The sequence below is a fragment of the Atractosteus spatula genome, chromosome 7, assembly GCF_055471065.1.
Source record: "Atractosteus spatula isolate fAtrSpa1 chromosome 7, fAtrSpa1.hap1, whole genome shotgun sequence".
Classification (NCBI taxonomy): Eukaryota; Metazoa; Chordata; class Actinopteri; order Semionotiformes; family Lepisosteidae; genus Atractosteus; species Atractosteus spatula.
Window position 1 is genome coordinate 41107727 of NC_142712.1, and position 13793 is coordinate 41121519.

The 13793-nt window shown below is 44.4% G+C and overlaps 1 protein-coding gene across 3 annotated transcripts; it reads right to left on the reverse strand.

The window, feature by feature from the left end:
• Nucleotides 1–6969: 6969 nt before the first annotated feature.
• optc (opticin) lies at nucleotides 6970–13499 on the reverse strand. 3 transcript variants are annotated; one of them, XM_088920864.1, is made up of 7 exons: nucleotides 12972–13499; nucleotides 11238–11430; nucleotides 10716–10902; nucleotides 10401–10559; nucleotides 9358–9560; nucleotides 8243–8338; nucleotides 6970–7729 (listed from the first exon to the last, which is right to left on the reverse strand). In XM_088920864.1, exons 2-7 carry the CDS (start codon nucleotides 11427–11429, stop codon nucleotides 7559–7561), a joined length of 1008 nt encoding a protein of 335 aa, XP_088776990.1. In that variant the 5' UTR covers nucleotide 11430; nucleotides 12972–13499; the 3' UTR covers nucleotides 6970–7558. The 3 variants fall into 3 exon arrangements, with proteins under 3 accessions (XP_088776990.1, XP_088776989.1, XP_088776991.1); XM_088920863.1 differs by lacking the exon at nucleotides 12972–13499 and adding an exon at nucleotides 12100–12923; XM_088920865.1 differs by lacking the exons at nucleotides 10401–10559; nucleotides 12972–13499 and adding an exon at nucleotides 12100–12926.
• Nucleotides 13500–13793: the final 294 nt, after the last annotated feature.

Here is a 13793-nt window from a genome sequence, read left to right on the forward strand (position 1 = left end):
CTTTTAAAAACAAAATCCTTTCCAATGTCTTCAAAATGAGACAGGTCTAATTTTAGCCTTTTGAGACATTTTAATCCAGTTCATTTATTTAACGTGTTACATCCTGTTCCTAATGTTAAAGCCAGATGTATATTTGAATCTCTTGATTTTTCTATCTGGCTATTTTTGGTTGTAAGCTTTTGATGATCAGCAGCTGTCTGCTTTTCATCTTACATTTTGACTTTACAGTGCCCAAACATCCAAGCGATCCAATGGTCACTCGGAACAAATTACTGCTCCAACCTGAATTATAGCTCTTAAATCCAGCACGAACCTAGGAGCAATAAGAACATCATATGTGCATCCTCTCAAGACACAGATATTCATTTGTGCTTCATTCAGCAATATATAATATTATTCAAATGATGAAACTGGAGGATTGGAATTGACTGGAATAAATCATTCTGAAGGTAAATTTCCTTATTAAAAACACCCCCCCCCCCAAGATTTAATCAAGAATTGCACAATAAAAGCCATGGTTTCAAAATAAAATATATCACTAATTTACTAAACACCAATTTACTAGACAACCATTTCGGTTCCAATGGACACAATGTGAGATCTAGCAGCTTGGAGATGCAAGAATAACTTGCTCAGAAACAGCAGCGAGATGCAGTCGGGCTCCTGGGCTCAGTCTGGCCTTATTTGGAATGGTGAGGAGAAGGAGGCTGACAGACTCAGTGCTGTCAGACTAATTGCCTGAGTGTGAGACGTGTGAGCGTGAGTGGAGATGGGGTGCATTGCCCCCTCAGGTGTAGCAGAGATGTCAGAAGATAAAGCACCCCTCCTGTCTGGCCTGGGTATACTCCTGGCACAACCACATCAGGAAGATGGGGACAGGAAATAGGGGTTTATAGTGAGACAGGAAGCCTGCAGACTCAGGCCTGGCCTGGTTTACATCACAGCACAATGGGTTCAGAATAAGAGGAACACAAACACCAGATCACATGTGAATGAGCTGATATATACGTCTTCTCCTTCTTTGCTTTATTTAAGTCACTTAACTGCTTACTGTTTCCACTTCAGAGGACGTCAAGAACAAGAAGCTATTTTTCCATCTTTGGAAGGTTTTATGACTCCTTAGAAGATACAGCACTATGCAGCCCTGTTGATTAAGAAAGAATAAGAGTAATGGATTTATAAACAGCCATGTTGCTACTCTGGAATCTGTCCAGAGGAGAGGCACCAGAAACATTTTGGAGTTTAAGGGAAAGATCTGCACTGTCTAATTGAAGCTTTTTCTACCAGGGGACCTGTTACAAGTGATCAGAAGTCTTCAGAAGGAACAGTGAAACATGACCCAGGGGACTGTGGAAACTATGTGAAAGTACTGTACATTTAAAAGCAAGGACAGGGGGCACTTCTTTACCCAAAGGGTTGTGGGAATCAAGAACAAACCACCCAGCTATGTCGTTGACTGGTTGTTGATTGGTACTTTGGCTTCCTTCAAGACAGGCCTGGATGAGATCTTTGGAGAGATAGTCCGAATGGCCTTCTCTTGTTTGTAACCTTTCTTATGGTCTTACGTCATGCTGCAGTGTTACTGGAGTACAGTGCAGTATTGTGGTCACAGTACTTTAACCCACATTGCAGATTCGTTGCATCAATACAATGTGCAGATGCTTACCTGATTCTTAAAGTGCTGTTATTTGTCCATTTGTAAATCAATAGCTCAATTTTGGGGGGGGGGCAGCTGGGATATTTTCAAAGAAAATCAAACTGAAATGTTAGAATTATAGTGTTGCTATTAATGTTGCTATTAATCAAATATTAACAAAAAAATCCATAATGTACCATGCTGTAGCTGTCTACTGAATTGCTATTGTAACAATATCCTTCAACAGAGACTGCCCCTCCCCTAGTTTGGAAAAACATTAGGATTTTAAATACTTTACTACTATTTATTGGCATTTTCGAAAATAATAAAATGTTTAAAACTGAACTAAATTAATTCTCAATTAATTTCAGACATTTTCATTAATGAGAGGACCAGCATTTGTGAGAAGTAGCTGCTACTGCTACTTCAGATGCAATTTCCTGTGCCGTAGTGTACTGTACGGTACAGTATGTTACATCTCCAGATGTGCTGGTCAGCTCATGCGAGCACGCCAGAGGTTAAGTCTTCCTTATACTCAGCTGACAGTTCTGGGAGCCCTCAGTTTTGGATAAGCCCTGGCAGTCCTATTGTGCTACAGAGGGACATCTTTCTATTATCACAGGATTTACAGTATAAAATAAGCTTCCCCCAGTTCTGGCTATGTGCAGCGAAGGCTCCCCTCCTGAAGATTTCTGCAGCTGTCTTTCCAGAGCTGCTCCCCCAACACGCACACACGCACACACACACACAGAGGAGGAGTGTGAATAGAATCTAAATAAGCCTTCAAACGTACAGTGGCCGCTGTCTGCACTCAGTTATTGATCACAAACACGCATGCACACCCACGCTCAGACTCCCACTCGTGCCTGCCAGCACTTTTCTACTGCTGTGTGGATTTGAGCCGTGGATGGACACACTGACTTCACCCCACTTCCTTCCTCCTGCGGCTGACTGCGGAGGACAGCTTTTGAAGCCGATTAATCCTGGTCCTACGACCGATAATTAGAACTGATGCCTATACAAGGAGCTGTGGGTTTCTTAATAACAGGTAGTCTGAACAATATCACCTTAAAGCCCTATGCACATTTTAAGAGTGATTCATGAAAAAAACTTCACTACTAGGACTGACTGGATAAAGTCATTTGCTGTAACAGTAACATTTCTCTTTTCTCAAAAGCTAATACTACCAGGTAGAGTTAAAAGCCAAGAATGAATAGCAGAAGAATGGTGGGTGTAAGGGTTTAGAATTCATGAATGACCAGTGATCCTTAATTTTCTTAATGCAGTGTATCATAAAAAAGATCATTAGTATGATACAGGACCAAAAACATTAAGTGGGCACTTTCGCCCTCTGCTCAGAACACAACTGATGAATAAATCTGATTTATAGCTGCATTAATACATTTTCCTTCTATTTAATTTATTAAATTTACCTTTGCATTCCTTTTCATACAGTTATAAACATAAAAAGATGCAGTATGTATCATTTCATGCCAAATAATTTGATACCTTTAGATAGATTGCAAAAGACATTATACAGTCTTTAAACAGATTGATTACTGGTACAAAAGTATCACTGGACTAACTTTATTCTAGTGCTAATAGCATTTTAAAAAAGGTCTATCTTTTCTGCAATGAACATGTAAAGTACAGTACCACAGGACACAGGTGGAAACTATGGGAGAGAGCATTTACTGTAAAAGTGAGAGCAGGAGGCACTTCTGTACAAAAAGGTTGTGGGAATTTCAAACTTACTACCCAGACAGGTCCTTGGAGCTGATAACTACTGAAAGAAATCTGAGTTTCTTTAATCCAACCAACCATTTTCTTCCTAAGAGAATTGCACTGAGTCAGAAACACATTGTAACCTGCCAGCTATACTTGGGCCAATTCAAAGATGTCATCTGACCTGGAGAGCATGCCTCTGGACTGTGGGAGGAAATTGGAGCACCTGGAGAAAAACCACACAAACACAGAGACATCATGCAGCTTCTACAGAGAGGCAACCCAGTCCAGAATCGAACCCAGGGCCCTAGAATGGCAAGGCATTTTCAACAATAATACCGTCGCTTTACCCTCACTACTAAACTGACAAACGAGTAGTATTTTAGAAATCATCACTTGCCCGAGCTAAACATTCCCAAGAAGGATGCTTGGAATTGGAGCCTGCAGCTCTAAAAGCATTTTCTAAAAGCTTCATTCAATTCATGACCACAGGGGGGCTAGGCCTGCCACAGCAAGCCATGGGCACACGACAGGGTACTCTCTGTACGGGAGGCCAGTCCATCGCAGGGCACACACAGACACACACACCGGATCCAGTTTTCCCAGAAGCTAATTAACCTACCAGTATGTCTTTGGACTGTGAGGACTAGGAGGAAACACGAGCACCCAGAGGGAACCCACACAAACACAGGGAGAAGACGACACAAACTCCACCCCAGGTCTGGAATCGAACCCGGGGCACCAGAGCTGCGAGGCAGCAATGCGAACCACTGTGCCACCCTCTGTCAGAATAAAATGCGTCTTTGAAATTCTACAATGATTTACCAGTGGGAGCTAGTGTATTTCGAACCACATCATAGATAATTTCACTCAGTACCACTGCAGGGTGTGTGTGCCTCTGTGCGCGCATGTGTGTGTGTGCGTGTGTACGCATGAGGGGGAGAGACAGACTGTGTGTGTCTCAGAGTGTGGGAGAGAGGGGGCTGCAATGTAATTTCAGCAGTAGCTCAGCTCAATTATTTGATGGCTTTGGGCGTGCTTGTTCAGTGACAGAAGATGGATGTGGTTTACTCTTCCTTGCAACTCCCCCCCCCCACACACACACACACGATATTTCTGATTTTATTGTGCTACTCCCTTCCTGCAATTAGGAGGAGGGAAGCCCCCTGGTTGTCCCAGAACCAATCGATAGAGGAACGTAAGCTGCAGTGACGCCCAAGGTCACCTTCATGCCGACACACAGAGAGAGCAGGGAGGGGTGGGGGTGGAAGGCAGTGCAGCGATAGAAACTAGTCCTGCAGCTCCCAGCCAAGCTCGCATTTAGCAAGAGAAGCCATCTCCTCTCTCCTCCATCCGATGCGACTTCTGCGCACCAATTAACCACTTCAAAACAGCGTTTGTAACACACAAAAAACGAAGTGAACCAGGCAAAAGGTTAAAAAAGAAAACCTGACTTTTTACACAGAATTGGTTATTTAATAAGGCCAGCGTGAGGGGTCAGAGGGATGAGGTTGTCGGAGCTCAGCTGTGAGAAATCTCAAAGCACGGGGTTTAAATTCGCTCGCAGGAAGTTTCCGGCACGTTTAGCTGGAGAAGGAGATGTTTCCCTATACGTGCGGGCTGCCGGAAAAGCACGGCTTTCTGGGCTCATAGTAAAGGGTTCAGGCGTGACTTCCGTGTGAATTATTAAATTGAAGCTACTGGCGGAGCAGAGGAACGAGTACTTGCTGTCAATGTGTCGTTGCTTTTTCGGGAAGAGGATGGAGAGACTGTGGAGCCGAACACGATGAGCTCGCTATTAATGTGCTAGAGCGCAGAGTAAACCACGTCGCTGGTCTTTTTTATTAAGGTGTCAGAAAGCGTCGGGGTGTGTGTGTGTGTTGGCAGGGGCATTACTTCTGCATTCATTATTAAGTAGAAAGAAAGTGCTGGAGTGTGCCAGGAATGAGGTGTTTTATTGCTGAAGACTGCAGCTACGGTGCCAGAGAGCTTATAATAGAACGTTTCGTTTTCCAGCACTGTTTAGACTCGAGGTTATAAAGGAGTGTCTCACAGTTCATTATAAAAATGGCTCTTTTTAGTTGACAGTGCTGCAGGAAGATATAAAGGAGTGATTTAGGGCTTGTGATCATAAAAATAAAGCAACGGAGTAGCTGAACGCTGAGAATGAAGAGCTCTCACCCCCCCATCCTACCTTTTTATCAAGGTGACAGCACTAGGAACAAGGAACAAGGTTCTTCCTGCTCATTATTAGGGTCACCGAACAGCAGAGCCTCAGGAGTCATTACGGACGTTAAAAGAGGGAGGCAGGGCTGCACTGTAGCACTGACAGTCGGCTGATTTAGTGGTCATTACTGCTTTGTAACAGACAGCTCACTGTCTTTCTGCCATGTGTCGTGCTTAACTGATGCCAAATGGATAGGGGACAAACAATGTAGCCATTGCGCCCTTTCGCTGCCCCGTTAGGCATTCGGGCAATCCACACGATTCCACTAATTAACACAGCTTAACCATCGCATTGCTAGGGTGCTCTGCAGTCTCCAGCACAGCTCGTTAGAACCTAAACTTGTCATTTCATTAGGGAACACGAGCAGGATTATTCTTCTAGCGTGAGTGTATAAAACAACCGGAGACTCTGATGATTAATGTGTACGGAATTTCTCACATGCAAGCTCCGGGATCTTCCTCCTTAACACCCTGCCTTGGCAAGCACACACTCATGTTAACTGAATGAGCTGGAAGTGAGGATGAGGAGGCACACAAAGTCCCAGAAACAGCAGAGAAAGAGAGGCAGTGGGAGCTCATCTCACAGCTCGGGGTTCATGCAAAAACTCCTCTTTAGATTATTACTTGGTAAGCATCCTTCCCCTGTTCCACGGTTAAAGATAATCATGAAGCAACACGGTGGTTAGCGCTGCTGATTCACGACGCCAGGGTGCTGGGTGTGATTCTGGTTTTGAGTTTGCATGTTCACTTTAGGTTTGTCTGGGTTTTCACCAGCTGTTCTTGTTTCTTGTTCCCCTTTTTAAAGACATGCACGTAGCTTTTGAGTGGCTGATCAAAATACCCCACTGGATTTGATCCCTATGAGAAAGTGTCATTAGTTTCTCTGCCTCATCACCAGACTATGGGTAGAGGGTCTGTCAGCATTAAAGACAAAGGTTATACAACTCGGATTTTAAAATGAATCAACTAAAAAAAAGGCAAGTTTTACATAAGATGTGAGTAATAGAACGAATCAGTAAGATAAATTGTGAGAGCTCGCCCCCTTATGGCACTAATATGAAAATGCAGTGCTGCTAACATGAGCACATTTGTCATGTTCAATAGCTGGTGTTCATGCTAAAAGCAATCCAAGTGAACAAACCTGTGCCAGAAATGTTGAAGCTTCAGCATCCTAAGAAATATTAATTTACAAATTAGTAAATAGTAAAAGCTCTGGATGGTTTTGTATATACCATTGTAACATCTGGCATTTATTATTCATCTTGTCTCATCTGATTGGTAGTAACTCACTCCAAAATCATGTTTTCCTGAAGGATGGTGGAGATGATGCAAAGCTTAATTACTGAAACAATTACTAAGAACAGGATCAACAAGAACAAAGCTTCAAAAGGTAATTAAGTTTAATTTAGCTGTTCTCCGCTAAAAACGTAGAAAGGTTACAACCCAACACTGCTGGGCAAGATATGCAAGCATGGATACAGTATATCAGAATGAAGGCCATTGTGTTTCATACACAACACTTCCAAGTACTGCACACTGCAAACAAAATACTGTATAGTATACATGTATGTGATTTTTCTGTGATATTGGAGCTTAATTCCAAAGCATTCTCCAGCTCTAGAGCAGCAGTCAGGGTTTTTGTAAACGCGCTAATTTTAGTGCAGACAGCTATTTTGTGAAGCCGTTTGACGCAACGAGAAGAACTGTGCAATAAAATCGAACTAGCAATTAAAGCAACGAAAACATTCATTATAGTCTAGGATAAAAGACACTCTGAACCTCTGAATGTAGGGTTCCGGACTATATATGTCTCCGGTATTGTCTCACTGTGGGAGGCCTGGCTGAATTTATTTCCATTTGCTTCTTGGAGCACAGGGGAGGGAATCGCTCCGTGCAGCTCCAAAGCTTTGTAGCAGGGGTCCGCAAGAGCTCAGACCCCACCCCTCCCCAGACTGGAACCACTCACGCCCCTTACTGCACCCTCCCCGTGGGCAGGCGTGGCAGGCAGGAGTAGGCGCCGGGGAAGTGGCTCAGGTTGACGGGGTTCCCATCGAGACGAACGTCCTCCAGGGCCTTGCGGATGTAGCTGGCGTCATGGCTGCGGCAGAAGGTTTCCTCGTGCAGAATCTGGATGCGGTTGCCCTGCAGGGGAGGAGAGGGCGTAACGAAAACGTTCTCAGGTAATCTCTCAAACCGTACTGCATTGTCTTCTTCTGAACCTCGTTTCGTCCCTTCCTGTCCTCCCGCTGCGCCTTCAAGCCAGCCAGCCAACTTCAATGTGAAAAACTGCACGCACACGGCAAAAATACCATAAATCGGATGTTTTGCTGAAATGTCATTTGGTGTGAGGAGACCGGGGGTCATGTCAGAATAATGTGAACAAGACAACAGCAGTGTCCTTTGCTCCCATTTTTAGACTGCTAACACATCATCCATGAGTTTAGCTTAATTACGTCTCGGGCTTTGGCAGCCTGCAAGCACAATCAAGACCTTGAATACAGTCATGTTTCCAGTAATGAGTCATTATCACTAATGAAGCAGAGAGCTGTGGGTGTCTAGAAAACATTTCAGCTGCTTCCTCATGGGGACTCGGGGGCTAATGGGAAGGAGATCAGCACTGATGGCTCGTGCGAAGAGGGGAAATGCGATCTGTACCTGAAGATGCAGCACCCGCAGGCTGTCGGGCAGAGGCAGAGGGATGAAGTCAATCCGATTGTGGGACAGGTACAGGAACTCCAGGTGGGTCAGATCCTGCCCAGAACAAGCAGAAAAGGTCAAACACACTGCCGACGCGCAGGCACTTCTTGACAGAAAGGTGGAGCTATTTCTCCACCATTCGCCATTCAGATAGGCTGCTGAAAGAGGCTCCTGCATTTGGAACAGTTCATCACGAGAGGGTTTTTCCAAAATACATTTATGACCCACTGTAACTCCTCCCACATTAGCAATGGACAAGTTTAGAAGTGAGAAAAAGAACAGAGATTTTTACACATCTTACTCTTCATCATCATGTGATGATGGTGTTATGGTGTTATGGTGTTATGGTGTTGGGGTGCAGTGGTTCAAACTACCCCTGAAAGGGTGGATGTATGAGTGGGTGAGCTGCCTAGCTTCTGTCCACATGGGATGGACAATTCAGAGTAGTCAGATAACCTGCTTTGTAGAGGTGGGAGAAAATCAGACTACCTGGGAAAAACACACATGAAACCTTGGAGAACAACCAAACTCCACTCAAGAAGGCTTCCCTACCTGGGATTCATTCCACAACTCCTAGAGTTTAGGAAGAAGCACAACAAATGCCATGCTGCTGTTATATGATAAATACTCCATTCATCCATTTTCTAAACAGTTTTATCCAGCTCAGGGTCAGGAGAGCAAGCACAGGGCACAAGGCAGGGTACACCCTGAAAGGGACGCCAGTCCATTGCAGGGCACACAGACGCACACCAGGGCCAATTTCCCTAGAAGCCAATCAAACTGCCAACTATTTTTTTGTCTGTGGGAAGAAACAGGAAGAAACCAGAATACGCAGAGGAAACCCTCATGATCATGGGGCGAACATACAAACTCCACACAGCTAGCACCCCAGGTCTGGATTTGAACCCAGGGACCCAGCCCTGCAAAGCAGCAAAGCGCCACTCTGCCACCCACAATAAACATTCAGTAAGTCAAGTTAAGTCGAACTGAACAGTTGACTTGTAAAGACCCTGAGATAGTGCAGCTCATACTGTGGCCTTTTCTATGAAAAGGAGTGTGGGAGTCTGCCTAACCTTGAAGGCTTCCTGCCGGATCCCTACGTTCATCAGCTGGTTGTTCCTGGCATCGAGGTAGCGCAAGGTGCTGGGGAGCTCAGGGAGCCTCCACAGTTTGTTATCGGGCACCAGGAGCTCCTGCAGGGCGGGAAGCAGCCGCAAGGAGTCCTCGTCCATCTCTGATACCTGGTTCCCAGTCAGGTCGATGCGTTTCAGCTTATCTGAAACACACACAGGAGCAGCAAAGTATTTGATACACCTTCTGTCAGGGCCGTGCTTCTGCTCCTGGACTTCACAGCATCAGCTGTCACTGACTAATATTGTAAGATCCCAACAGAATTGCATCACAAAAGCCAGCCTGTCATTTCTAAAGCTCCTTTTCAAGCTGAACTTCATCTGTCCTCAGTCTCATGGGAAACTCACTTGTCTGAGGGGTGTAATGCTACCAAACACCTACCATACAAAAGACACATTCAATGAAAAAAATGAACATAAAAAGATCCCTGCTCGTTCTTTTTAGATGCATGCCAAAATGGATTGGCTAGCACAGTCTACAGTTACAGAGACAATAATAATAGTAAACTTTTATTATTAAAATAAGGTTTTGAGTCTGGATTTGAAGGAGTTTAGAGAAGGTGACTCTCCGATATCCTTGGGGAGAGAGTTCCAGAGCTTTGGGGCATAACAGGAGAAGGCCCTGTCCCTCATAGAGTGTAGATGGGCTTGGGGGACAGTTAGGAGACCAGAATTAGAAGAGCAAAGGTTGCGAGGTGGGGAGTAGGGCAATAATAGCTCAGACAGGTACAGAGGTACCAAGCCATGCAGAGCCTTATAGGTGAGCATGAGGATTTTGAAGTCGACACGAAACTTGACAGGAAGCCAGTGCAAGGACTCCAGGATAGGAGTAATGAGATCACTTGCACTAGACCTGGTCAGGATTCTGGCTGCCGAATTTTGACAAGCACATGTTCCCGAAGTTGCCCTTGGTAACAAGCTGATGGTGAGAACAGACCTGACCCCCAACCCTACTTTGTCCCAGCCTCAGCCCTACAGGGTCTTACTCAGATTGAGGAAGTCGGTGGCCCTGATGGTCTGGATTCTGTTGAAGCGGGCATAGAAGTAGGTAGTTTCTTTTGGCAACGGGGGCACGTGCTCAATGTCACTATCGTCACAGTACACCGAGGTGCTCAGGCACACACAGAGCAGGCAGGTGGGCATGCCTGTAGGCAGACAGAGACAAGCACAGTGAATTACTCACTAGTGCCAAAATATTAGGAATCTCTTAATATATGAACATCTTAGGGTCTTCCTAATATAAAATAAAAATTAATATGCATAATTGACATTCTAGAAGCCCCTGCTTGGCTTGTACTCACCCCGTCCAGTCTGGGGTCCAAACAGACCTGGCCTGTCAAAGTCCAGTCGGGATGTCACTGGGGGGCTTGTGGGCTGTGGGCGGGAAGTTACTTCCTGTTCTGCATCAGAGGGCGGGGTTGTCAGCAATGGTGTGTGCTGATTGGCAGGGGGGGAAGTGGAAGGCGGTGCCACCGTGCCAACTTCAATCTGCATCTCAAGCACATTCCAAAAGCGGAGCAGCAGGTTTAGTGACAGAGAGGCTAGGTTACTAGTGTTTCACATCCTGAAAAAATGTTTTTGAGCCGTTGAGATTCTTATTATGTAGGACTGTCACCTAATCCACCTGTTAAGAGTACAAACTACCATTACCGTTGCTACAGATACCTGGTGTACAATCTGGATCATTTAGAAAGATCTGCTTGCCTTTAAACATTATTAAACAGTGATTATCAGAATATGTTCGTATTGAAAAATGTCTCTCTGTTTCAGCTCCCCTTGTTTTCTCATTTTTCCCATTCTTTGTCTTCCCTACACTCCCTCACCTTGGTCTCCGGATCCTCATAGTCGTATCCGTCCACATAATTGCTGATGTCGACGTTCACCCAGTCTGTCTCCTCGCTCAAGTTGAAGTTTTCCAGGTCTATAGAGTCCAGCTCTGCCTTTCCAGGGGGGGCACACGTGCAGGCTGCCAGCAGGCTCAAGGCCAGGGGGAAGAAAGTTAGGATCTGCTCCATCCTTGAAGGGAAGGGGGCATGATTAGGTTTATAATAGGACTTAGTGAGCTATTACTACTGGGTTTAAAAAGAGATTTTTGACAAGACAATAAGATGTAATGAGATACAAGCACTGAGCATGTAACAGAGGAGGCACAAACCCTACAGTGTCTTGCATTTAGCTGGCAGGCTGACACACAACCTGGTAGGCTGGTAGACGATTAAAACATGGGTATGGAGACATTGAGGGGATACAGGACAATGGCATTGTGCTTGGGATCTGGTGTGGGGTGGCAACATCATTCATTTTACTGTAATCATTTCAACTGATCTTGTATCTCTGTCATATTAATTGATTTAACCATCTGTCAGTGCTATTGACAGCTTGCACCGCCTAAATTGCAGTAGCTATAGAGGACAGTGCAAAGAATGAAGATTTCCCAGTGCTGAAGTTTTCTGATTGGCATGGGGAGTTTATGTTTACAATCTTGGTGAGATCCCAGGACTTAAATGCAGTTCATATGTACATAATGGCGAAATAATGGTGTTATTGGCCTTTTCACTGCTTTTAAAAAGTTAACTGCAGACACAAGTCTTCTTTTTCTTCTTCGAAACAAGAAATGGAGAAATAAAGCAAAATGCTCCCTGTGTCCTCAAGCAGAGTTTTCCCAATCAAAAATACAATTCTCACCGGATGACAAAATTGCAGAGAAATAAAAGAAAGTTGTGCACAATCATCCTTGCATTTCTGATATTAAGTTGATGTTTTCCAGCCCCACTGCCTCTGTCCAGACAGAAAATGAGTTCAGTCTCCTAGCAATGCCGAGTGGTGCAGGACAAAGGGCTTTCTTCTCTTTAAACAACCTTCACCAGACCAGACAGCACGTCCCCATCTCACAGACAGCCCTGGCATGCTCAGGTTTCAGTCCAAATCACGCCTGGATAAACAAGACTAAACAGACTCTGGAAAAGGTAAGGTTATGTCGGGCGTATGGTATATACAGTAAAAAGAAGCAGTGGCCCCTGTAACCACAAGACTCCACAAAGTTCAGAATTCTCTTATTTGGTGGTATACTTGCAAAAGCATTTCCAGTTTCCATTTACAGTATATGACCATACCTAGATAAATACTATTGTAAGGATAATAATTTGTTACAGTAAATACATTGATAAAACACTATAAAGCAGAGAAAACAGATAGAAGAGATACAGAAATTTTGCACTGAAAAAACAAACAAGCTGAAGAACAAAATGCCTCCACAGGAACACTTCCAAAGTCACACACAGCACTCCTAAATTAACATTCCAGGTGGCTAATTACATTTCTGAAAGAAATACAATAATTTTTCGATTCTCCTCAGAAAGAAAAGCAGGCCCAGGAGGTTCAGCCTAAAACAAATTAATCCAGCCGGGCCTAACATACTTTAATCCCTTTGTAACCAGCGAAGGAGGCAAACCTTGATAAAAAATGAATAGGAAGCCGTTTGATTCCTGGCAAGAACTGAGAAGATACAGTGGGCTTTTGATGAAGATGAAACAGAGGAAAAACACACAAGCGGGTACCTTTTTCTGCGCCTCTGCCTCGTCGCGACTCTCTCCCTTTCTGTCTCCCCTGCCTTGCCTGCGGTTCTGGAAATCTCTGGAGAATGTACGCAATTGCCCAAACCCCCTGTTGCTCACTTTCAGCCTGAGTGACACTAGCAGACTAACTGCCCAGTACTGGAGGGGGTGGGGTAAGGCCAGTGGAGCAGTGGAGGTTATTTACTCAGCTGCCTGAGATTTGTGTGTCAGACACCTTTGGCCCATTCACAGCTGGGCAACACAGCCCTACTGATCAATATCCTTCTCTTTGTTTTCAAGAGTGACCAGAAGCACAACTGGCAAGCGCTTCCCCCCCAAAATGGTCTGCTTGAGAGCTCTTAAATGTCTGAAAAATTGACATAAACAAGTATTTGTAAATTTATTGGGGGGCATCAAATTTAAAGAGCTGTCTTGCTTCATGCTGATGACATACCTTGCAGCCAAGCATCTAAGGACAGAGATGAGATGTAGATAAATTTCCACAAAATTCAAGATGAACAAGCACATCACTAATAATAATAATAATAATAATAATAATAATAATAATAATAGTTACAACAACACAGCACCTTTTGTGATATGATGTATTGAGTGAACACAATTTAAAATGAATTGAAAAGCACAATGGTGCTTTTTTGGTCAAGAACTATTGACTGACAGCCACAGACAGAAAAACCTAAAATCTAATTTTAATTTAATTACTCTGGCCTTCCTATGTCATGGGTTTTGCAATGTCCTCACAGCCTCCTGTCCCAGAGCAAGCATTCCCCGTGGATGAAAGCTGTTAGCTCGGTTCCAGAGTCC